Source organism: Strongylocentrotus purpuratus, unplaced genomic scaffold (genome assembly GCF_000002235.5).
Source record: "Strongylocentrotus purpuratus isolate Spur 01 unplaced genomic scaffold, Spur_5.0 spur5_scaffold_1, whole genome shotgun sequence".
Taxonomy (NCBI): Eukaryota; Metazoa; Echinodermata; class Echinoidea; order Camarodonta; family Strongylocentrotidae; genus Strongylocentrotus; species Strongylocentrotus purpuratus.
In genome coordinates, this window is record NW_022145594.1 from 31,958,970 (window position 1) to 31,984,700 (window position 25,731).

General features: G+C 42.0%; 1 protein-coding gene across 1 annotated transcript; it reads left to right on the plus strand.

Annotated features, from left to right (window-relative positions):
* Positions 1–25,671, plus strand: LOC581043 (nephrin). Its single transcript, XM_030978689.1, has 11 exons — positions 1–342; positions 1,274–1,606; positions 13,451–13,759; positions 14,741–14,857; positions 18,381–18,581; positions 20,134–20,421; positions 20,944–21,252; positions 22,038–22,325; positions 22,850–23,161; positions 25,234–25,260; positions 25,622–25,671. The coding sequence occupies exons 1-11, from the start codon at positions 36–38 to the stop codon at positions 25,669–25,671; spliced, it is 2,541 nt and encodes an 846-aa protein (XP_030834549.1). The 5' UTR covers positions 1–35.
* Positions 25,672–25,731: the final 60 nt, after the last annotated feature.

Genomic DNA, 25,731 nt, shown 5'->3' on the forward strand with positions numbered 1-25,731 from the left:
TAGTTCCACCTGTAAGCCTGAAACTATCAGACACTATGACACCGGGAGGCCACGAGCAGGGTGACATCGTCCCCGTCCTATCGGGCGAGTCTTACACCGTCATCTGCGCGACCCAACCTGGCGCCAACCCCCCTGCGGACCTGGAGTGGACCTCGACCACCGCCCAGATCATCCAGGGGGACAAAGAAGACGAGGAAGTGACCGGTAGTAAGCTGACCGCGTCCAGCAAGGAGGTGACGTTCACGCCGTCCATGGCTGACCATCTTACGTCGGTCACTTGCGAAGCGACACATCCAGCTCTGGAATCATCTCTTACCAAGTTTATTCAGCTTGATGTACAAGGTACACAGATTTTAAAAGTTTTTTTTTCAGTTCAGATAGTAGTATACCATTCCGGTAGTGAATGAAAACAAACACCAATTCAAACCAGAGTTAAAGCTTATCTGCCATAGTTTATAGGAGGGATTAGACCGCCCTGCAAGGTCACTGGACAGGTGGTTATCTCATCAACTCAGCTCTCAGTTAACATAAGAAAAAGAGGATCATGGGGGACCAATGGTCACCGATTAGGAATTGTTTGTTATATAGAGGGCGCAAGTAGTGCAGTGGGCCTTTAAGGCCTGTTCAGATATGGCCCGGTAAAGTCGCCCGGATGTTGTACATGGAATTGAATGGCAACTGCGCACAACAAAAGACCTGCGTGTCTTGGTAGGGAGCTCTGTGTTATAGTTTACCGAAATGTGAAGCGTACGTAAACTTGATGTCATGAAAAAACCGTCGCATCAACTGCCGCATCATATCTGAACGAGCCTTTACCCAGAATAATGCAATGAAATATCTGACAAACGATTTGGGTGATTGTATCAAAAGAGCTTTCAATGTACAGGTTGAGCAACATACACAAAATAATAATTGATCTTGTTGTCCAACCTTGTGTCAACCAATGGAACTTGTAGTTTCAGTAAATCTGATTTCCAGCAAGTTTTTTTATTTTTTAAAATTTTGCTTAACCAAGAATCAAGAATTTCTTTTATCCAGTTCTTGAATGTAACTCCTTTACCACAACTCAAATCAGCTTATGTATTTGGTTGCCTATTAATAATTAGGTTCCAAAGACGGAATTGAAATTGTGAAGGGAAAATACTTCATTTGTGTACTTTACCTAGTTTAAATTGTACATTACTGTTAGATAGCACTTTAAATTATAAATGTTATACATGTATATGGATAGCATCCTGATCATTATCATTCATAATATCCTCCTTTCACCCAGTTCCTCCACGGAATGTGAACATCGCTTTACAATCCGCAACCCTCTATGACGGCGGGACCCTGACGCTACAGGAAGGAACCCCAAGCACCATCACATGTGAAAGCCTCGGAACAAGACCAGCCTCTGCAATCACATGGTACCTCGATGGCGTCCAAGTATCATCTGGGGTCGGCAGACCAGAATTTTCCCCCAATGTGGACGACAGTCGTTTACAGGATGCGTCCAGCAGCATCGTCATCCAACCTACCAAGGCGCAGCACGAGCAGGTTCTACGTTGCCAGGCAACCACGTTCGGCATCAGCCATGATACCAGTATCCGACTGTCTGTTGATGGTAGGAGGATTTTTATTTTTTAAGAGACTTTTTTTTTTATAAATGGGAGGGAAAGAAAGCATTCCTGTACACAATGCAAAACGAGCAAGGAGAATCTCAAGAGGCCTACCAATTGGATTGGCCTGTTATGGAATCTCCTTATTGTATGTATCACCCGCTATGAACAATTATCCGTTGATACCTGAAGTGGCTTTGGCTATTTAAAATTTAAAAAAAAAATGAAATATACCCATCCCCACGAAGCTGGAGCTACAAAATTAGCTGGCTCAATCAAAGGCGCATAATTATTATATGCAGGTCACAAGAAACAAATGAATCGTGCGATGTCTTTTGCAATTTCGGGTGGAAGATAAAAACTCAATAAGTCTGAAAATATTTCGCGATGTTTAATTCTGTTCAATATGCAGCCTGACAGAGCCTGCAAAAGGGATGAGGCAGGGTCTGAAATCACGCAATAGCTTGACAACTGCTACATTTCGTTTTGTATTTTGGACATTTAAAAGCGTTTTTTGTGAGTACTGTAACGAAACCGGAGCTCTGTCAAATACTCCCCAGCAGCTTATCTTGTCAGGATGCCTTCTGCTGGTATGTTTGCCTAGTCCGGTACCAATTTCGCCGTGGATCCGTTTTGGCAGAGATATACTGCCCCGTTGACCTTGCACCACCTCTCGACCACCGTCCAGTCGACACTACCAGACCGTTTACAGGTCTGTACTTCACCACCGTCTTCTACCAACCGTTGTACCGTCGTGTACCACCAGCCGACTAAACCAGTCCGCTTCTGCACCTTTCAAACGTCTATACTAGTCTGCTTGTGCATGCAACTCCAATTGGCCGCACCAGTTTGCTTCATGCACGCACCTTCAAACAACCAGACCGTCTGTCTTTGTACAGTCAGCTTACTCGACCATGCCACTGGCTCTGCTACGCAGTAAGTCCCTACCAGCCGTCTACACCAGACCACCGAAAGAGCAATCCCTGGTATCGTCTAATGCTAGAACGCAAAAGACCCAACAAACACAGCCTAGATTCTAACCATGATCGTCACCTAAGATCAGAAATCAATCTTAGGCTTCCTCATGGAAAGACATGCAAACGATCATCTCAATCATTTCGTTGCACGCAATACTTTATTGGGCAAATATCCAAACATAGCCTAATTGCCTTACAGTGTAAGTGTGCCAAGTGGGCGACGGCAATTATGTAGACTATGACAGGAAGCTCGTTTACACGGATGACACTTGATTTATATACACATTTCTTAAATATTTGTTATTCTCGTTAGGTTTCCAAGAATTACATAAACATTGATATAACTTCACTTTCCAATATCAGATTGAAACAAACCATATATCAAATGAAAGCACTAGTTTTAATCTATAAAACTAAACAGAAGAAAAGAAGTAATTATTCATGGTAGAAAAGTAATTAGACTAAAACTGTCGAAAACATGCACGATCAAACATTCTTGAAATTGACACGTGACTATAGCATCGTTTATTTAACTTGAATTACGCCATCTACGCCGAAATAGCTATCTACGAAATGAAACCAATTTCGTGACACAACTCCCTTATTTTCCTTAGCTCGGTCCCCGAGCGATATCTAACAACAATTTACAAACTGCATATAACACATTTACAGAAAATAACGTCCATGGGCATCTAGGTATCCTTCCCACCGGAACCAGCGGTTCTAAGTTCAAGCAGTACTGACTGAATTCTTTAACGAGACCTATCAGTGTCAGTTTGAGTTTCAGCATTCTTACTAGCAATTTCAGTCCACTCACTAGCCCATGCAGTCTCCGACGCCATTTTCCTAGATGAATATCGCAAGTCAAGTGGTGAAGGGGACCTTTCGTCGTTATCCAACTCTTCTTCTGGTTCGGGCGTAGATTGTCGGCTATGTCGAGGGGAAGCTTCCGTTCCATCATGCTGTGGAGACTCCGGGGTCTTTTGACATGACGATTTCGTCAGGTCTCTTTGGGGCGATTTGGATTTTCGTCGCGATGAGCGGTAACGACGTGGTGACCTCCCTCGAGGTCGGTCCAATCTTGGATCATCACGTGGCGGCGACCGCCAGTCCATTCTTACATGACGCCACGATGCATCAGCTTTTTCAGAGGTCCCTGTTATTGGCGGGGAAGTGGGTTTGCATCTTGGCGAAGAAACAGGTGTTAAGCTGTGTTTTCTCACGGGAACCACAGCTACATCGTGGGCTCCCTGATGCCGCTCCATCTCCGTCTTCCTACCCGTGCGATAATCGCATTGGTCGCAACGATACTTCAGGATATGCACTTCCCGCTTGTGTCTTTGCAAAGAGTCTTTCTTCTCATAACTTTTGGTACAAGAGTCACATTGAAAGAAGTGGGTAGTCGTACGTCGGGCATCAACGTCCTTGTCTCCCTGCTTGTCGGGTGGCATGTTTCTGCTTGCACTGGTTTCAATGGGCATCGTCTGATTGCACATTTCTGTGCTCACTTCTTCCAGCGCTGAGAATGAGGCAATGGCAGTGCCTGCCTTTATGATCCCCTGTTCCCTTGTTGGATTGAACACCCTGACAGGCAACACATCTCCATCTGCCTTCACGACAGATCTGGCAACGGTGGGTCCCTTTTTCCGTAATTCGGTTGGGTTCACAGGAGATTCTACCAGTCCTTCACAAAGTGCTACCTTTTTACCTGTTACTCTGTCTGCTAGCACAATTTCGTGTCCTGGAGGAATTGAGTATTCCTTCCCCGCTACTATCCTTCTGCAGAATGATTCTCCTCCACTATCTAGGCATGGAATTATGCCCCACTCGGTCCTCAATTCCATCTTCTGGCAGTCAAGTACGGCATTAATTTGAACTAGGAAATCTAGCCCGAGAATGCCTTCGTTCTTGAGGCTGGCCACAGTAACCATTGTAGTGACAAGTGAATCTCCGATCTGCACTTCCAGCCTTGATTTACCTCTGGTCCTCAACGGGGTTCCATCTGCTTGTAGTATCACGCTGGTCACTGGTAATAACTCAGGTCTTCTATTATCCTCTATCCGGTCAAACACCTTATCTGAAATCAAAGTGTTGGTGGCTCCGGTGTCGATCAGTAATTTCAAGGACTGTCCATTGATTTTCCCTTCCAGGAAAAGTCCTTTCCTGTTAGGATCCTGAGACGAACCAACTCTGGTCTGCTCCTCTTCATCTGTCATCCCATTTGCAGTTGCCCACTGCAAGTTTGTATTTGCTTTCTCTGCTGCTGCTGGTGCTGTTCCTCCCTTAACTTTCCTAGGATAAGGACATTGGTTCCTCCAGTGTCCCAATTCATTACAGTTGAAACACCGGTTATCTTCCCGTTCCGAGACTTTAGTTGGCTTGGTTTGTTCCGGTCTCCTATCTGGTACATCTGGTTTAATCGTATTCCTCCCATTTCTCATGTCTAAGGCATCTAATACCTTCTTTACTATCTCATCGATAGTAGGATTCCTTGGTTGCTGTTCTCGGATGGCTGAAACCTCACACTCTTCCAGTGCTCGACTGTACGTGGTTGAACGCTTCACTTCGTTTCTCTGACCCTCCATCCTCAGGAAGGCCTCTGTATTTAAAGCTGCTTCCATGGCATCATCAAGCGTGCGAGGTTGAGCACGGAACAATCCTTCTCTTATTTCTGGTGTTACTACGGCATCCAGAAAATGCCCACGGGCTAGTCGGTCTTGTCCTTTTTCATCGAACTCGGGGTAGGACAATGCACACAGCTCCCGTATCGTTTGTCCTAATTCCTGGAGACTTTCCTTTGGTTGCCGACGACGCTGTCGCAACTCTGCTAGGTATACCTCAGCTTTACCTCCAAGACCAAACCGGTTCATGAGTCTGTATACCAACTCGTCGTATGTCAAATCCACTCCAGGCTGTTGGGTTAACAACTTCACAGCAGATCCTCTCAAACTTGCAGCAAGAAACTGCACTGCTTCTACTTTGGTCCATCTGTTTACTCCAGCACATGCCTCAAAATGGTGCAAGTAATCCTCGACAGGACTGCGACCGTCAAATCTGTCTGGTACCATATGGGGTCGTCTGCCGATTAATGCATCATTTGCCCTCCCCACATCATGCATAGATGGAGAGAAAAGCGGTGGTGTAATATGAACTCCAGTTCCTGCACTGGGCAGCCGTCTACTTTGTTCTCGGGGGGTTGAACTAAATCTAACGCCCGCTGTGCCGCTGGCATCTGTGAATCTGCAGTTGGTCCTGATGCAGTTTGTCTACTCAGAGTTGGGGGAAATGCTTCCTGGCGGCCTGGTTCTGGGTCTGCAACTGGTGCTTGACTCATCGAAGCACGTAGTTGCTCCATCATTTGATCTACTTCTGTCATACTCCTTTCTAAGTGCTTCATCATTTCCCCTGGCGTTGGTCGATTCTGCCTATTTCTTCCTTGTGCCATTGTCACGGGATCCCACTTCTGACACCACATGTAACGAAACCGGAGCTCTGTCAAATACTCCCCAGCAGCTTATCTTGTCAGGATGCCTTCTGCTGGTATGTTTGCCTAGTCCGGTACCAATTTCGCCGTGGATCCGTTTTGGCAGAGATATACTGCCCCGTTGACCTTGCACCACCTCTCGACCACCGTCCAGTCGACACTACCAGACCGTTTACAGGTCTGTACTTCACCACCGTCTTCTACCAACCGTTGTACCGTCGTGTACCACCAGCCGACTAAACCAGTCCGCTTCTGCACCTTTCAAACGTCTATACTAGTCTGCTTGTGCATGCAACTCCAATTGGCCGCACCAGTTTGCTTCATGCACGCACCTTCAAACAACCAGACCGTCTGTCTTTGTACAGTCAGCTTACTCGACCATGCCACTGGCTCTGCTACGCAGTAAGTCCCTACCAGCCGTCTACACCAGACCACCGAAAGAGCAATCCCTGGTATCGTCTAATGCTAGAACGCAAAAGACCCAACAAACACAGCCTAGATTCTAACCATGATCGTCACCTAAGATCAGAAATCAATCTTAGGCTTCCTCATGGAAAGACATGCAAACGATCATCTCAATCATTTCGTTGCACGCAATACTTTATTGGGCAAATATCCAAACATAGCCTAATTGCCTTACAGTGTAAGTGTGCCAAGTGGGCGACGGCAATTATGTAGACTATGACAGGAAGCTCGTTTACACGGATGACACTTGATTTATATACACATTTCTTAAATATTTGTTATTCTCGTTAGGTTTCCAAGAATTACATAAACATTGATATAACTTCACTTTCCAATATCAGATTGAAACAAACCATATATCAAATGAAAGCACTAGTTTTAATCTATAAAACTAAACAGAAGAAAAGAAGTAATTATTCATGGTAGAAAAGTAATTAGACTAAAACTGTCGAAAACATGCACGATCAAACATTCTTGAAATTGACACGTGACTATAGCATCGTTTATTTAACTTGAATTACGCCATCTACGCCGAAATAGCTATCTACGAAATGAAACCAATTTCGTGACACAACTCCCTTATTTTCCTTAGCTCGGTCCCCGAGCGATATCTAACAACAATTTACAAACTGCATATAACACATTTACAGAAAATAACGTCCATGGGCATCTAGGTATCCTTCCCACCGGAACCAGCGGTTCTAAGTTCAAGCAGTACTGACTGAATTCTTTAACGAGACCTATCAGTGTCAGTTTGAGTTTCAGCATTCTTACTAGCAATTTCAGTCCACTCACTAGCCCATGCAGTCTCCGACGCCATTTTCCTAGATGAATATCGCAAGTCAAGTGGTGAAGGGGACCTTTCGTCGTTATCCAACTCTTCTTCTGGTTCGGGCGTAGATTGTCGGCTATGTCGAGGGGAAGCTTCCGTTCCATCATGCTGTGGAGACTCCGGGGTCTTTTGACATGACGATTTCGTCAGGTCTCTTTGGGGCGATTTGGATTTTCGTCGCGATGAGCGGTAACGACGTGGTGACCTCCCTCGAGGTCGGTCCAATCTTGGATCATCACGTGGCGGCGACCGCCAGTCCATTCTTACATGACGCCACGATGCATCAGCTTTTTCAGAGGTCCCTGTTATTGGCGGGGAAGTGGGTTTGCATCTTGGCGAAGAAACAGGTGTTAAGCTGTGTTTTCTCACGGGAACCACAGCTACATCGTGGGCTCCCTGATGCCGCTCCATCTCCGTCTTCCTACCCGTGCGATAATCGCATTGGTCGCAACGATACTTCAGGATATGCACTTCCCGCTTGTGTCTTTGCAAAGAGTCTTTCTTCTCATAACTTTTGGTACAAGAGTCACATTGAAAGAAGTGGGTAGTCGTACGTCGGGCATCAACGTCCTTGTCTCCCTGCTTGTCGGGTGGCATGTTTCTGCTTGCACTGGTTTCAATGGGCATCGTCTGATTGCACATTTCTGTGCTCACTTCTTCCAGCGCTGAGAATGAGGCAATGGCAGTGCCTGCCTTTATGATCCCCTGTTCCCTTGTTGGATTGAACACCCTGACAGGCAACACATCTCCATCTGCCTTCACGACAGATCTGGCAACGGTGGGTCCCTTTTTCCGTAATTCGGTTGGGTTCACAGGAGATTCTACCAGTCCTTCACAAAGTGCTACCTTTTTACCTGTTACTCTGTCTGCTAGCACAATTTCGTGTCCTGGAGGAATTGAGTATTCCTTCCCCGCTACTATCCTTCTGCAGAATGATTCTCCTCCACTATCTAGGCATGGAATTATGCCCCACTCGGTCCTCAATTCCATCTTCTGGCAGTCAAGTACGGCATTAATTTGAACTAGGAAATCTAGCCCGAGAATGCCTTCGTTCTTGAGGCTGGCCACAGTAACCATTGTAGTGACAAGTGAATCTCCGATCTGCACTTCCAGCCTTGATTTACCTCTGGTCCTCAACGGGGTTCCATCTGCTTGTAGTATCACGCTGGTCACTGGTAATAACTCAGGTCTTCTATTATCCTCTATCCGGTCAAACACCTTATCTGAAATCAAAGTGTTGGTGGCTCCGGTGTCGATCAGTAATTTCAAGGACTGTCCATTGATTTTCCCTTCCAGGAAAAGTCCTTTCCTGTTAGGATCCTGAGACGAACCAACTCTGGTCTGCTCCTCTTCATCTGTCATCCCATTTGCAGTTGCCCACTGCAAGTTTGTATTTGCTTTCTCTGCTGCTGCTGGTGCTGTTCCTCCCTTAACTTTCCTAGGATAAGGACATTGGTTCCTCCAGTGTCCCAATTCATTACAGTTGAAACACCGGTTATCTTCCCGTTCCGAGACTTTAGTTGGCTTGGTTTGTTCCGGTCTCCTATCTGGTACATCTGGTTTAATCGTATTCCTCCCATTTCTCATGTCTAAGGCATCTAATACCTTCTTTACTATCTCATCGATAGTAGGATTCCTTGGTTGCTGTTCTCGGATGGCTGAAACCTCACACTCTTCCAGTGCTCGACTGTACGTGGTTGAACGCTTCACTTCGTTTCTCTGACCCTCCATCCTCAGGAAGGCCTCTGTATTTAAAGCTGCTTCCATGGCATCATCAAGCGTGCGAGGTTGAGCACGGAACAATCCTTCTCTTATTTCTGGTGTTACTACGGCATCCAGAAAATGCCCACGGGCTAGTCGGTCTTGTCCTTTTTCATCGAACTCGGGGTAGGACAATGCACACAGCTCCCGTATCGTTTGTCCTAATTCCTGGAGACTTTCCTTTGGTTGCCGACGACGCTGTCGCAACTCTGCTAGGTATACCTCAGCTTTACCTCCAAGACCAAACCGGTTCATGAGTCTGTATACCAACTCGTCGTATGTCAAATCCACTCCAGGCTGTTGGGTTAACAACTTCACAGCAGATCCTCTCAAACTTGCAGCAAGAAACTGCACTGCTTCTACTTTGGTCCATCTGTTTACTCCAGCACATGCCTCAAAATGGTGCAAGTAATCCTCGACAGGACTGCGACCGTCAAATCTGTCTGGTACCATATGGGGTCGTCTGCCGATTAATGCATCATTTGCCCTCCCCACATCATGCATAGATGGAGAGAAAAGCGGTGGTGTAATATGAACTCCAGTTCCTGCACTGGGCAGCCGTCTACTTTGTTCTCGGGGGGTTGAACTAAATCTAACATATGAACAAATTTGACCCACATTCGGCCAAAAGATCAATGAGGCATTTTGTGTACCTCCCACACAGACGACGAACGTTCGAGTGCACTAGAGCGTAACACCAAGGTACCGGACTCGTCGATTTTTATGAAATAGGGGTTTATCGTAGAAAACTGGTGAGAGTGTGAATGTCAACACCGCTATGTGAGCGTGACTTGTTAACTCTCTCTCTCTCTCTCTGTCTTTCTCTCATCTCTTCCCTCTTCTTCTCCCGAAAAAAAAGAAAACAAATCAAGAAATTATATAATTATGTTAGTCTAGTAGATGCAGATGCACATCACAATGCAGTCCATTGTCATCCCTCCGTCTAAGATGGGCGGGATCACCCTGCAATATGAATACGCGATTCCTTCACTAGCAGATCGACCATGAATATTTAGATCTGCTCATAAAGCGAGTGCAGAGTGCCATTAATTTTCTAAATTTCAGGAAAACTAAAGAATTCAGTGTCTCGTGAGAGATATAATCTAATCCCCACACACCTTTTCTATAAAAGATCGTCCATAATATCTAAATTCCCTTTAGTAAATTGCTGAAATCAACATAAAATGTGTCTTTTCCATCGCCGCAGAGCCGAGTCAAATTTGGTGGTCGAAATACGCACGGCTGCGAGCACGGTGTGTAAGCCTCATTGTCCGCTGTATAAAAACTTCGCTTACGCACAATGCATAAATTACGGAGGTCGATGCGTACATTTCAGAAAGCTTCTTTTTATTGGATTGAAATTGGCCCTAATTTCTCGACAACCAATCAAATTATGTGTTACATCAGACGATAGGGGATTACATATCCTTTGTTTTGGCGCCCGAGCTGGCCCAATAACAAGTCGCAGTTACGAGCATTAGCTCCTTGAAGTACACAACCCCAGTCAAAAAGGCGAATTTTCACGTGACCTCCATAGAGAATTCACAAAGTAAATGAGTGTTGTCCCCTTTTGAAGACGAAAAGGCCCTAATTTCCAGTGAACAAATCACTTCGAAATTGGTTTCAATGGAAAGAACAGTAATTAAATATGTGATTTCCACCCGAGCTGATGTGAAATCAAAGTTTCTTTTCATTGTAGGAACATTTCTTTGCACACTTAGCGCATTTTCAAAGAAGATTTCACGTGTTGTAGACCGCGGAGCGAGTCCGCGTTTAGCAGATGCCCGAAATTTGTTCATATGCCCGCTGTGCCGCTGGCATCTGTGAATCTGCAGTTGGTCCTGATGCAGTTTGTCTACTCAGAGTTGGGGGAAATGCTTCCTGGCGGCCTGGTTCTGGGTCTGCAACTGGTGCTTGACTCATCGAAGCACGTAGTTGCTCCATCATTTGATCTACTTCTGTCATACTCCTTTCTAAGTGCTTCATCATTTCCCCTGGCGTTGGTCGATTCTGCCTATTTCTTCCTTGTGCCATTGTCACGGGATCCCACTTCTGACACCACATGTAACGAAACCGGAGCTCTGTCAAATACTCCCCAGCAGCTTATCTTGTCAGGATGCCTTCTGCTGGTATGTTTGCCTAGTCCGGTACCAATTTCGCCGTGGATCCGTTTTGGCAGAGATATACTGCCCCGTTGACCTTGCACCACCTCTCGACCACCGTCCAGTCGACACTACCAGACCGTTTACAGGTCTGTACTTCACCACCGTCTTCTACCAACCGTTGTACCGTCGTGTACCACCAGCCGACTAAACCAGTCCGCTTCTGCACCTTTCAAACGTCTATACTAGTCTGCTTGTGCATGCAACTCCAATTGGCCGCACCAGTTTGCTTCATGCACGCACCTTCAAACAACCAGACCGTCTGTCTTTGTACAGTCAGCTTACTCGACCATGCCACTGGCTCTGCTACGCAGTAAGTCCCTACCAGCCGTCTACACCAGACCACCGAAAGAGCAATCCCTGGTATCGTCTAATGCTAGAACGCAAAAGACCCAACAAACACAGCCTAGATTCTAACCATGATCGTCACCTAAGATCAGAAATCAATCTTAGGCTTCCTCATGGAAAGACATGCAAACGATCATCTCAATCATTTCGTTGCACGCAATACTTTATTGGGCAAATATCCAAACATAGCCTAATTGCCTTACAGTGTAAGTGTGCCAAGTGGGCGACGGCAATTATGTAGACTATGACAGGAAGCTCGTTTACACGGATGACACTTGATTTATATACACATTTCTTAAATATTTGTTATTCTCGTTAGGTTTCCAAGAATTACATAAACATTGATATAACTTCACTTTCCAATATCAGATTGAAACAAACCATATATCAAATGAAAGCACTAGTTTTAATCTATAAAACTAAACAGAAGAAAAGAAGTAATTATTCATGGTAGAAAAGTAATTAGACTAAAACTGTCGAAAACATGCACGATCAAACATTCTTGAAATTGACACGTGACTATAGCATCGTTTATTTAACTTGAATTACGCCATCTACGCCGAAATAGCTATCTACGAAATGAAACCAATTTCGTGACAGTACGTTTGCCATCTGTCCAAAAAGCATTTCCTTCTCATCTGGCAGCAATATTGTAAAATGTTTGGTATGGACTGTAGTTTTCGATTGGTGGTGACAGGAAGGGCCAGGCGCGTACACAGGGGGGGGGGGGGTGTTTGGGGGGTTAAACCCTTTGGTAATTTTGTGTGTGTAATCCCCCCCCCTAAATTTCTCTAAAACCCCCCCTTTTGGATTTTTTTTTTTTTTTTTAATTAAAAAAAAAAAAAAAATCCCATGGTTGACCTAAAAAAGCTGACCTTACCCCCCCCCCAACGGAGCAAAATGTCAAATTTTCAAATTTCGAGACCAAAAAAAAAAAAAAATGTGTCCTCCTACCCCCCCCCCCCCCCCCCCCCCCCCCCCCCTTGAAAAAATCCTGCGTACGCGCCTGGGAAGGGCAAATTAAATAATTCATGTTTTGATCCAACCAGGAAATACACAGCATAAATTGTAGTTATATGTATGAAATAAGTATTTGTATATGTCTTGTAGTTTAATCTAGTTAATTTTTCCTAAATTCATATTGAGCATAATTAGTGGTACTCTCAAGTCCCTTTTTTCATTTTACCCCTTTCATTGCTACAGAAGGTTGTAATGCCAACATCTTGTATTTTATGTACTGCTTTAGGACAAAAAAAAGTTAGGCCTTCTTTAATGGTATGGAAAATGTTTTCTTGACTTAGAGAATTTAAGTAACTTAGACACCAACCAAAATATGGATTAAAATGAACTATAACAATGGCAAGGGCATTTTTGAAAACTCTTCAAATTTTTTTTATGTGATACGAACTTGAAAACTTGGTAGTAGTGCTAAAGGTTTAAGATTGTTATTCAAGTTTTATCCTAGTTATTTTCGTTAATGCTGTCAACCTTCATTCTGTTTCTTCTCATCTCTTCATTCTCGTCTCTCCTTTATTTTATTATTCATTTTCCTCTCCTTTATTATTTTTTATTCATTTACCTCTCCCATTTTCTCTTTCTCTCATCTTGTACCTCAAGTTTATTCACTATGATTTTGCCTATGAAAAATTGATTAAGTTAATGTCATTTTCATTGAAATATCCGTCTCGCAGTTGTTAGGCAGAATCGTACAATATTATTTTTTAAAATATAAAAACATAATGCAAACAAGAATACGTAACAAGGCTCTAAAAATAAAATATAAAATAACATTTAAAAAAAAAAAACTTCTCTATGACCAGGTCCGCCTGACCAGCCCGTAATCGCCGGTATCCCTGACAACATCAACGAAAACCAGCAGACCACCGTCTCGTGTCAGGCTGACAATGGCCACCCTTCCCCCTCGTTCCAATGGTTCATCGGCAGCCGGAACTTGAGCGCCGACGCAACGCTGCAGGTGCGTGCCGACGCCAAGAACCGTATCGACGCCACAAGCCAGCTGCGGTATCTACCAATAAGAGAGGATAACGGTCTAGCTCTGCAGTGCAATGTCATCCATGATCAGCTTTCGCAACCCATGAGAGTGATGAGCGATACCCTGGTAGTCAATTGTGAGTTGATGAGGGCATTTCGGAAGTGTATTGCTATCTCTGATGGTGGTGGTGGTGGTGATGGTGGTGGTGGTAGTGGTGGTGGTGGTGGTAGTGGTGGTGGTGATGATGGTGATGACAACTGTGTTGATGGTGGTGATGATGGTGGTGGTAGTAGTGGTTTTGATGATAATGGTGATGGTGGTGATACTGGTGGTGAAGATGATGGTGAAAGTGGTGGTGGTGGTGGTGGTGGTAGTGGTTGTGGTGATGATGGTGATGACAACTGTGTTGGTGGTGGGGATGATGGTGGTGGTAGTAGTGGTTTTGATGATAATGGTGATGGTTGATAGTGGTGGTGATGATGATGGTGAAAGTGGTGGTGGTGGTGGTGGTGGTAGTGGTGGTGGTGATGATGGCGTTGACAATTGTGGTGGTGGTGGTGGTGGTGGTAGTGGTTTTGATGATAATGGTGATGGTGGTGATAGTGGTGGTGGTGGTGGTGGTGGGGATGGTGGTGGTGGTGGTGGTGGTGTTAGTTTAGATGATAATGGTGATGGTGGGGATAGTGGTGGTGGTGATGATGGTGATGACAACGGTGCTGGTTGTAGTGGTGGTGGTGGTGGTGGTGGTTTTGATGATAATGGTGATGGTGCGGATAGTGGTGGTGGTGATGATGGTGGTGACAACAGTGCTGGTGGTGGTGATGATGGTGATAGTGGCGATCATTGTGATGATTTATACTGTAGATGCAAAATATGAAGAAGTGTTTGGAAGATTTTAATATTTATCTACAAGATGTCAAACAAGACATTTGATGATAAACAATTAATTTCAAAAGTAAATTTAACCTTGTAAACTATAAGATATGTATACCCTTTCAACAGCACATTAAAACAACGTTCACAGGAACCTATGGAATTGATTTAGTGTACTGCGATTCAATAGTCCTTGCTCCATTTCTCATTTTACATGTAACTCAAACTTCTCTTATCTACCCAGATTGTCCAACAACAGTTGAGGTGACGATCTGCCCTGAGGTCGAAGAGGGGTCATCTGAGGTCATGGTGTGTCGATCAGGGTCCAGCAATCCAGCGTCCAATCTTGTATGGATTAAAGGTACATATATGCTGTAAAAACCTGTATATAACGACCATGGAGGTATCGCGGGATAAGGGTTAATTCACCTGGCTCTCAATCTAAAGGTTGAGGGTTTGAATCTTTGTCTGGCACTCACATCTTTTTGCAAGACCCTAATCCACATTTGCCACTCTCTACCCGGGTGTAGATTGGTACCTGGCAATCGCTGGAGAAAATAATAATTTCAGGGCCCTCAGGAAGAACAGCATTGGAGCTGATGAGGCTCCCCTGAAAAAAAAAATTGTTATTATCATTACTCCTCAGGGGAGACAAAAAGTGGTGTGTAAGACAAGGCTTTAGATCGGAGAATGGCTGCTTTCCAAATGCATTTGGAAAGCAATCCTTTTCAGGCGACATTTCTACCATGATATTTATGCAAACTGACAAAACATTGAGAGAGCTCACGAATAACTTGTTATTTTCACCAAAATCCCACCTTCTCTTTAAATATTGCTATTAACAATAGATATTGCTAGTTTCGAAACCGAGATCGCACTTTAGATAAAGTTACATGAAAGGGAAACTGCTAAGTAGACTACTCAAAGCCTGGCGAACCGACTTAAGCTACTGTGCAAAACGAACAACCATAATGAGGTAATAACATATGTCACATTAATAGAAACCCCTACTGCACTTGAAAGCATTGTTTTAGATTATTTAAATAGATGAAAATGTCTTCATTACACTGTACACGAGTGGCAATTATGCTAATTACATCAACATTCAGTCAAGATCATTCACATCCATATCAAGAATTCTATTTAAAGTAGATATTCATTGATATAAACAAATAACTTTATTTTCATTATTGCAAAGTTGAAACTTTGATTCGACAAGGTTATCAAAATTTAATGCTTGGAAACATTCGAAATAGTGATTATTATAAATTACAAAGCGCTTGAATACAGTCCCGGCATAGCACCTGAAGAGCTCTCCGAACGCTACTGAGAATTTTGAGAGATCACAGTATGGACATGATTTTCACAAGCAGACGATGTCCCGTGACATCTCACACATTTTCAGTGCCTGTGTTTTCATCTTCTTTTGAGTTCTTTCTCTTACTTCACTACCGTCAGGCAAAATGTATAATCTATTGCCTCACTCTAAACCCCGCGCATGGTTTTATTTTGATGACAAATGCAGCGATACAAAAATAAAGGAATCTGTCGCTTGTAAATGAAATAAGACGCCATTGTATATTCAGCTGCACACACCGCGGTATGTTTGGCGTTTCAAGAGGGAACAAATGCCGTCCTTAATACAATTCCGGGTTTTTTTCAATTTGAAAGTCTTGTTTCTTTAATGGTTAATTAACCCCTATCCTGTGTATTTACAAGCAAAAGATTTCAGTTATCAGAATCGGGTCATATTCCCTTTTGAATGGTTTGAAATGCCATTACATTTATATACACTAAACTCATTATAATTTGACAAATAATAGCTTTGCACTTATGTTCATTCTTCATGGGATGTCGGATGCTTGGGCAGTATTGGTCCAAATAGTGACGTCATTAAAACATCGTTATTTTTTCCGGCGAATCTCTCGTATATCCCAGCTGCTATGGATGTGGTTGTATTTGTATTTTTATAAATCACCCGATATGTAGTTGACCTAAAACTTGTACGATGGCCATATGTTAGCTTACCAGTTTCTAGTAATATATTAGTTGACATATTTGTGAATTTCTTTGAATTTCACCTTTAAAGAAAGACAGTGACCTTATAGTGAGAAAGGAAAATGAATATCATCCTCGTGAAATATGTGAATTGAAATTTGTTAACACTTTTAAACATAAATACACAAAATATTTGGTGGACCTATATTGATGCTTGCTAAAGATTTCAATGGTTGTTAAATTCATTATATTTTACATGTAATTGTTTTTTGTTTGACTTGTTATTATAGCTTAAATTAAATCATAAGACTTTTTATATTTGATTATTTGGTCAGCCGCATATAAAAACCACCTTCTGTCTGGCTGCTACCCGCCTAAGGAATGTCCCTTGTATTTTTAACAATATTTATTCACTCCTGACGACGGATAGTCAACGTGTTCGAAACGTCGAGCCATTCCCGCTACTCATCCTCTCCAAGCGCTATAGTTCTCCTTCGAACTATATGCTAATACAGATAACCAACAGTCCTTTTCAGGACTAACAAACCCTCAAGAAAGATTACCGAGAATCCTTTTCAGGACTCCTAAATCCTCCCTCTCTCTCACATGGTGCACCCACAAGCCTACTGTAGATATTTATTCATGTTTGTAAAATGATACCTGTGTATTTCTGTGTTTATCTATTTAATTGTAATTGTGTGAAACTCCTTTTTGTTTTAACCCTGTATGTTTTTTATTGCTGGCAAAATATATTGAATTCAATTGAATAAAATATGAAGATGACAGTGATCAAATCTTGTATCGATGCATTAAACTGCTTTTAAAAAATATATTTGGCAGATTCAGGCAGAGAAATGGTATCCTTTTGAGTTTTACATGAGAAAGGTATCCCTCCTCATTGCGAAAAGCTTGCTCCAAATAGAGCATGGAATACGCTTTGATCAGAACAAGGTAATACAGTCCATGCAATGAAATGAAAGTAAGGATTCCCATTCCCCATCATACTGGTGTGTCCCCGGGCCGCGTCTTATAAGAGTTACGATTGATCCAAAGCATTGCGAGTCCTCCAATCAATCGCAAGTTTGCAATCTCCTATCTCTAATATGTACATAGTTTTGATTGATATCAATTGCAAATAAGTTGCGATTAGTATCAACTCTTTACAGGGCTTGAATTAATCCAAGGCCACCAAGGATGCCCCTTTGATTGGCCTCAATGCCCTTCTCATTGGCCTTGGAGATTTTTGTGCCCTTTCCAATTCTTCCTATTTGTGCTGTAATATAGGAATGTGCCCTACAGAAAAGTGGCCTTGCCTTAAAATTATTGAAATGTAAGGCCTGCTTTATATGACGGGTCCCTGATGTCTTCATGTACTTTTATTGTGCCTGAACACATACTCTCTTTAATAACCTCTCTGCACAGTCGCTCATTTCCTACACGAGCGATTTTGCACAAAACAACAGGCACCAATTGAGGGAAAGATTGTTTTGTGCAACACAATGGCTTTGCAAAATTATCAATTTCTGATCCTGAATAGCTCCATGACATCCCTTTTTTGTTTACGTTAAAGCCTGTCTGCACTACTTGTAGCTACTTGCGCCCTCTATATAGCCAACAATGCCTAAGCGGTGACCGTTGATCCCCCATGATCCCCTTTTTCTTAATTGTTAATTGAGAGCTGATTTGATGAGATAACCACCTGCCAGTGACCAACAGGGAGGTCTAATCCCTCCTGGCCAAATTAGTGCAGACAGGCTTTAACATTGATATAGATTAATCTTGCACTTGAAACATTGTGTATAATTTTGAAACATTTGATATACCTATCCCATGATACAGGAAAATTATTTATGTGGCATATAAAGAGTATCTTTATTTCTGTCTAGGTATCACTACCATCACCGAGCCAAATGCCTTACAGACTCACTTCGAAGAGAGCACTGAACCCCTTGGAACACGGACCACGTTGAGTTACATGAGAAACTTCAACAAAGAAGACTATACAAAGAGCTTCAAATGTTGCACTACTCTCAGCCCATCCTGTGACTCTACTGTCTGCTCTGAACCTTGCGTCCCAAATGTCAAATGTGAGTATAGAAATAATCTTTGACCTCAGAGGGAGCAGATAAAAACAAAAATGAATACTGTAAACGCAGAAATATTTGCGGTACATTAGTTTTTGCGGATTTCGCGCAAATATCAGCAAGCACAAATTTTAGAACACGCAAAAATATAAGCATGATTTTTTATGTGTGTTTTGAATGAGCTGAACTGCGTGCGATGCGAATTATGTTTTGGAGCCGCTCAGCTCAAAAAAGTTAATCACGCAAAAATAACAGCGTTTACAGTAACATATTTCAGTAATGGTGTGAGATGAATTCGATTTAAAAAAATTAATCCACTGACTATAGAATTCTTTTTTATTCCCATACAGGAGTCAATCATTTCCAGTAGGCAATATTATACAAATAGTGAATGGCCATGAGTGCAATGGAACAAGATTTTGCACGAGGTGAAAGATAAGAGATGCTCTATTCAACGAGGCGCAGCCGAGTTGAATGGACAGTCTCATCTTTCACTGAATGCTATTAATATTGTTCCAATGCACGAATAAAGGCCATTCACTATTTGTTTTATACAACACCTCGGACGTCAACGAGATTAAAACAATTTTTTTTTTAAAGAACAGTTTTCTTAGACCTAAATCTCTGCGATTTTGTTTTCTTATCATGAAATTGCCGAAAGTGAGTGAGCGCGCACTATTATTAAGCAGGCAGCAAACCACGCGAGCACCATGCGCGTACCATGCTTTGTGTTTATTGTTACGCGGAGTGCAATTTTAATTGATCCATTGGTACCATTGCACTGTGACTTCAGTTACCTCACCATATACTTTGTACATCGTTAGTGGAATGGTGCGAAAGGATCAAACGGAATTGCACGGCTGGAGAAAGATGCCGTTCAACAGTACTTATAGCGCATGTCATGTGATCAAGAATTGACCAATGAGGTTGCAATAATCTTAGTAGGCGTTGAATAGCGTTTGTTATGTACTAAATCATCATTGATGCATGAAACCTCCTGTTTCAGCAATTTGGACTTGATGTTGTTTAAAAGATTCTCATTATATCTTCTTTTCTCAATTTTTGTTATGGAATAGGCATTTTTGGGATCAAGAGATGTATACAAGTATACTCTCCATAACATGCTAGGGAAGCTAGAATAAACTTCCATTACATATAGAAAAATGTATGTGTATAGAATATCGTGATCATTTTAGACCACTTTTCGGATCTTTATTTTATTTTAGGATATTTATTATGTAATTGAATAATCTGTCCTAGCTTCGATAGTGTTTGATATTGGTATGTTATAAATAAATGATAATAATATGGTTATTTATATAGCATCGGTATCCGTCAGGCTCTGACGATCATGGCGCTTTACACATATCACCTTGGTCGTAGCCGAGCTGCCAAAGTAACTAGCGCTCAAGCATATCAGGTACCCATTTACACCTGGGTAAATAAACTATAAAGCATGGCAGATAGGTATTGACATGTCTTTTCTAATGATTTGAACAAAATGATTTAAAACAAAATGGATTCTAAGTCTGTGTTGTTGTGTAATTCATCTCAGACGCACCAGAAATGCCCACCATCTCTAGAAACATGCCCAACCGCCAAGTCACCGAGGGCACCGCCGACCTGGAATTCACCTGCCGGGCTGACGGCAACCCCAGACCCGCCCTGACCTGGGTGAAGGCCGAAAACGAAGGGTTGATGCTTGACCAGCTGACCAAGGAGGATGGCTCCCAGCTGCTGAGATTCAGGGAGGTCCGAAGGCATCATGGAGGGGTATATAAGTGCATCGCGAATAATAACATTTTGCCGAGGAGCAGCAGAGATGACCAACTCATCGTGTATTGTGAGTGGATAGTGTTTCTTATCGTTGATGAAAGGAAGACATGCCAATCCTTCAGACACCTCAAGAACGCACTCCTGTTGTCATTTGTTCTTTTAGATCATTTCATTTTAAAACAGAACCTATGCAGCATTACTCTGTCGTAAATTGTTAATGACAGACATGTTTGTATAAGAAATTGATGAGTATTCCCGGACTTAAGATTTTGAAATTGGTGATTGTTTGAAACATGCTTTGATTTAGAGCTGTTCCCTGATGCAAAGTTAATGAGAATGTAAATATAGTTTCATTGAAACTACACTCATAATTTCAATGAAATTTTGGTGTGAATGGTTCAGATATGGGTTACTATAAGTATTTCACAATTTTCATAGAAACTTACTATCCAGGATGGTTTGAAAAATGAGAGTGCCGACATCAGAGACTTTTTGATCCATGCAATTGATGATTCCTGACATACCTTTACAGAAAAAAATTCTTGTGAACTTCTACCCTGGAAAATCACTTGGTGCTCTTTCTTTTCAGTTCCGCCTACGATTCAAAACAAGGCCAACAATCGGGCGACGGCCAACGAGGGCAAGAACGCCTCTCTCTCCTGCATCGTTAAGGGCAACCCCAGCCCGCAGGTCACCTGGGAACGGCTCGGCAACCTCTCGCTTTCGAACAGGACCTTGGAGGTTAATACCGTGGTCAACAGCGATTATGAGAGCGTGGTGACGAGTACGTTGAACATCCTGAATGAACAGCCTGACATTGATCACGGGAACTACAAGTGCACGGCGGAGAGCTCCGCGGGAAGAGACGAAGCTGTCATCACCCTTATTAGCGGAACATGTAAGTTTGATCGGTCACTTTGATGACACTTACGCGGTACAATAGCGAAATGTACTGCAATTGTGGATCTACATCTAAGACTTTTTAATGCACGTCCAAAAAGTTGATTCCTAACAACTTTTCCGTAGAGTCTAGAGTGTGTTTACATACATATGGGCCCGAATTCACAAAGGAGGTTTGTCGACAAACCTAGTTTAAAACCTCTTTTTGTGTGAGATGAATAAGATAACAACAATTAACCCACTGACTATATATTGAATTCAATCATTTCCAGTTGGCGATAGGTTTCGTTATGTATTAAATCATCAATGATGCATGAAACCTCCTATCAGACTTGTGATGTTTAAAAAGATTTTCACACTATCTTCTTTTCTCAATTTTCATTACAGAACAGGTATATTGTGATGGAAACATGTATAAAAGTATACTCTCCATAACATGCTAGATGTTTATTATGTTATTGAATAATCCGTCCTAGCTTCGATATTGTTTGATATTGGTATGTAATAAATACATAATAATAATATGGTTATTTATATAGCATCGGTATCCGTCAGGCTCTGACGCTCATGGCGCTTTACACATATTACCCTGGTCGTATATAGCCAAGCTACCAAAGTAACTAGCGCTCAAGCATATCAGGTGCCCATTTACACCTGTGTAAATAAACAATAAAGCTTGGCAGATAGGTATCTTTCAATATTAAACAAAATACAATTTGACGGCCTATACTGTTTTATAAAAGAAATGGACACTAAGTCTGTGTTTTATGTAATTCATCTCAGATGCACCAAAAATGCCCACGATCTCTAGGAACATGCCCGGCCGCCAAGTCACTGAGGGCACAGCTGACCTGGAATTCAGCTGCCGGGCTGACGGCAACCCCAGACCATCTCTGACCTGGGTGATGGCCAACAATGAAGGGTTAACGCTTGACCAGCTGACCAAGGAAGATGGCTCCCAGCTGCTGAGATTCAGGGAGGTCCGAAGGCATCATGGAGGGGTATACAGGTGCATCGCTAACAATAACATTCCGCCAAGGAGCAGCAATGATGACCAACTCATCGTGCGTTGTGAGTGACGAGCTTTTCTCATAGTTAATGAAAACATTTCAGACACGTACCTCAAGAAGGCACTCCAGTTGTCAATTGTTCGTTGTAGATCATTTCATTTTAAAACAGAACATTTGCAGCTAACATCACTCTGTAGTGAGTTGTTAATGACTGCCATCTTCGCACAAGAAATTGATGTGTATTCCCAAATCTAATTTCTTTGAAATTTGGTGTTTCTTTTGAAACATGCTTTAATGTAGAGCCGTCCTCTGATGCAAAATAGATAGGAATCTGATTGTATTTTCAATAAAACTACAGTACTAAATTACAGTGGGAATGGTTAGGAATCAGTCAATATGGGTTACTGTAAAGGAGTATTTTACAATTCTCACAGAAACTATCCGTGATGGTGTCAAAGAAAATATGACAGTGCCGACATCAGAGAAGTTTTTATCCATGCAGATGATTCCTGACGTACCTTTACAAACAAAAATATTGTTGTAACATTCTACCTCACAAAATAATTTGGTGCTCTTTCTGTTCAGTTCCGCCTACTATAGAAAACAAGGCCAACAACCGGACGACGGCCAACGAGGGCAAGGCCGCCTCTCTATCCTGCATCATTAAGGGCAACCCCAGCCCACAGGTCAACTGGGAACGGCTCGGCAACCACTCCGTAGCGCTTTGGAACAGGACGTTGGTCGTAAATACCGAGGTGAACAGCGATTATCAGAGCATGGTGACGAGTACGTTGAACATCGTGGACGTACATCCGGACATTGATCACGGGAACTACAAGTGCACGGCGGAAAGCACCGCGGGAAGAGATGAAACTGTCATTAACCTTAGTGGAACATGTAAGTTTGATCAGTCCAGTCCAGTTTGTAATTTATTTGAATTGTATTCAATTCCATATCATAAATTCATATAATGAAATGATTACCTGTGCATTAGGGCATATGGGCAGTGTTTCATGAAACCAAGTACAAGTTCGCCCACATGACATTGAAACGTGTATTGAATTAAACATGCGTTTCAATAGGATGTCTGCACACCTGTACTTATGACGGCTTTGTTAGAATGCTACCCAGGTAACCCTGAGCAGGGTGGCATTGCTCTCGTCCTAGTGACAACCAGCTGTGCCATTAAGTCAAAGAATAGGTGTATAAATGTTTATCCTGAGAACATGCCGTTGTCAATTTTCTTGAAATAAAAAACGGATATATGTAAATGCCAAATTTATCCAGTTGAAGAAAATCTGACTCTTACAAACAAGCTAACAATCGAAAATATGTGGACGCTGTACGTGTAGGCCTACGTGTGGTCATTGTATGAAAGCAGACAAATATCATAAAAAAACGACGAAAGTTTGAAATAAATTGAGTCAATAATAAGAAAGTTGAACGAATGTTTGAAATAATGAATCACTAAGTATATGCGAGTCCCAAATTGGCAGTTTGGTCAGTAGATTGTGAAGTAGTTGCCTTTAACTCTAATTCTGTTTGTCGTGTACAAAAATATCATTAATGTCTTTTCCGCCTAAACACCTTCTCCTTCGGGGCTGTACTCACAATATATTTAATATGGTAGCACATCGTTATAGGTCCTCTCATACGGAGAAAAGACCCTCGGAGTCATACATTTTTTAAGAAACTTGTTTTTCTCGAAATTTTAGTCATTCTGTGTGTTGGAACAAATGGGAGAGTTGTCCTGTAAACCGCAGCAGGAAGTGAACAGCAATTGCGATACATGCCATATAATTAGCGGATGTCAATTGACATTATTTCAGGTGCGTTAGAAATAGTTGTATGTAAGAGCAGAAGGGGGTGTTAAAGTGTTTGTTAAAATATATAATTAGGAAAAGGACAAGAAGACATGAAGAAAGAGAACATGAAGTGCTAGCGAAATAATAGATTTTTGAGGAGAGAAGACGAACTAGTATAAGAAACCGAGTAGACTAAACAACGTCTACAGCCTTTCTTTCTTTTAACACGTAAGTTCATCTGTTTCTGACTTCTTCCATCTTGGATAGTAATGTATTACCCTTTTCTGCTGATGGAAAACATTACAAGTCCAATACAGTTGATTGCAATTTATTTGAATAGAATTCAAATAAATATTCTAAATTTGCTGAAGTCCACAATCAAGCACACTCCCACACACATACTCTCATTCATGCAATCGCACGCACCCCCTACACACGCACAGCACACGCACAACACACGTACCCACACCTCTATGTCATACACACAGACTGAGTGAACTATTTGGCTGCTTATTTTATTACCAGAGATCCTTTGCAGTTCTTATAGAGAAGGATGCTGTGTTCTATAGAAATGAAAAATAATTTTGACCTTTCTCGTTCTTTTCATGCTGATTTGGAAGAAGATCACTGGAAAAATAATTCTCTTGCCCCCATATTCATTATGTAAATATAAATAGCTGAACAAATTTGTATACTACTATTATCATTATAGTCTTTATTGATATCATTTCGATGATTCCACGCCCCACGGTTTGCTTCAGTATTACATACATTTCGGAAACAATTTGTTTTCTTCTTAATAATTGCTAAACCAAATCAAAGCAATCTGAAAAATATAAGACAGAAATAACCGTCTGGTATGGGGAATTTTTAAATACAATTACGTTGTTAACCTGTATAGAGGCGGTCAGTGGAGCCAGATATAGTATCAGCGGGACAACCGTCGATATCAGAGACTGAATCTTTCTGTCTAGAAAAATATAGGCCTAACTCAATCACAAAGGACTTTTACAAAATCAGCCCAGTCCATCATTTTTTTAAATATGCAAGCATTTAAAGTATACAATTACGTAATCTGAGCATGATTTCATTGGGATAGACCCTATACGATAGCGTACAGAAATTGCCCTTGAACTAACATAATTTTAACTTATGTTTTTGAAGTGTTTTTATCACTGATTAAAGATAAAGGTGAGTTCTGGTAACGCGATTGCATTGTGAAAGAAAAGGTGTGGAATGCATCAGAAAAAGTTGATCATGTAGCATGTAAGTATTGGTGTGTACTGCAAGGTTCTGGAGTCATCAAATTCATAACAAATTTGGCTCGGTCTTGGTAAAGTAACAAGCACACTACACAGAAATATGTATATGGGACAACACAAATGGTGTCAGGGCTAGTACTACTTGATTTCCTCATCTTTCTATGCTCATTACTCAGCCAGTATACATTTTCTTCCAAAATTGTTTGGCACATGACATTTATTTGTAATCTTAAACATTCAGTGTAACTTTCGTTAGATTCTGTGAGAATTGATTTTCTTTTTTTAACCAGAACTCAAGCTTATCTTTAAGCGGCCCTACGTTGTCATTGGTTTCGAGTAAATTGTGAAGCGCTTCGTAACTTTTAGGAGCAAAATGCTTTGCGATCGTGTTTTTTCAGCA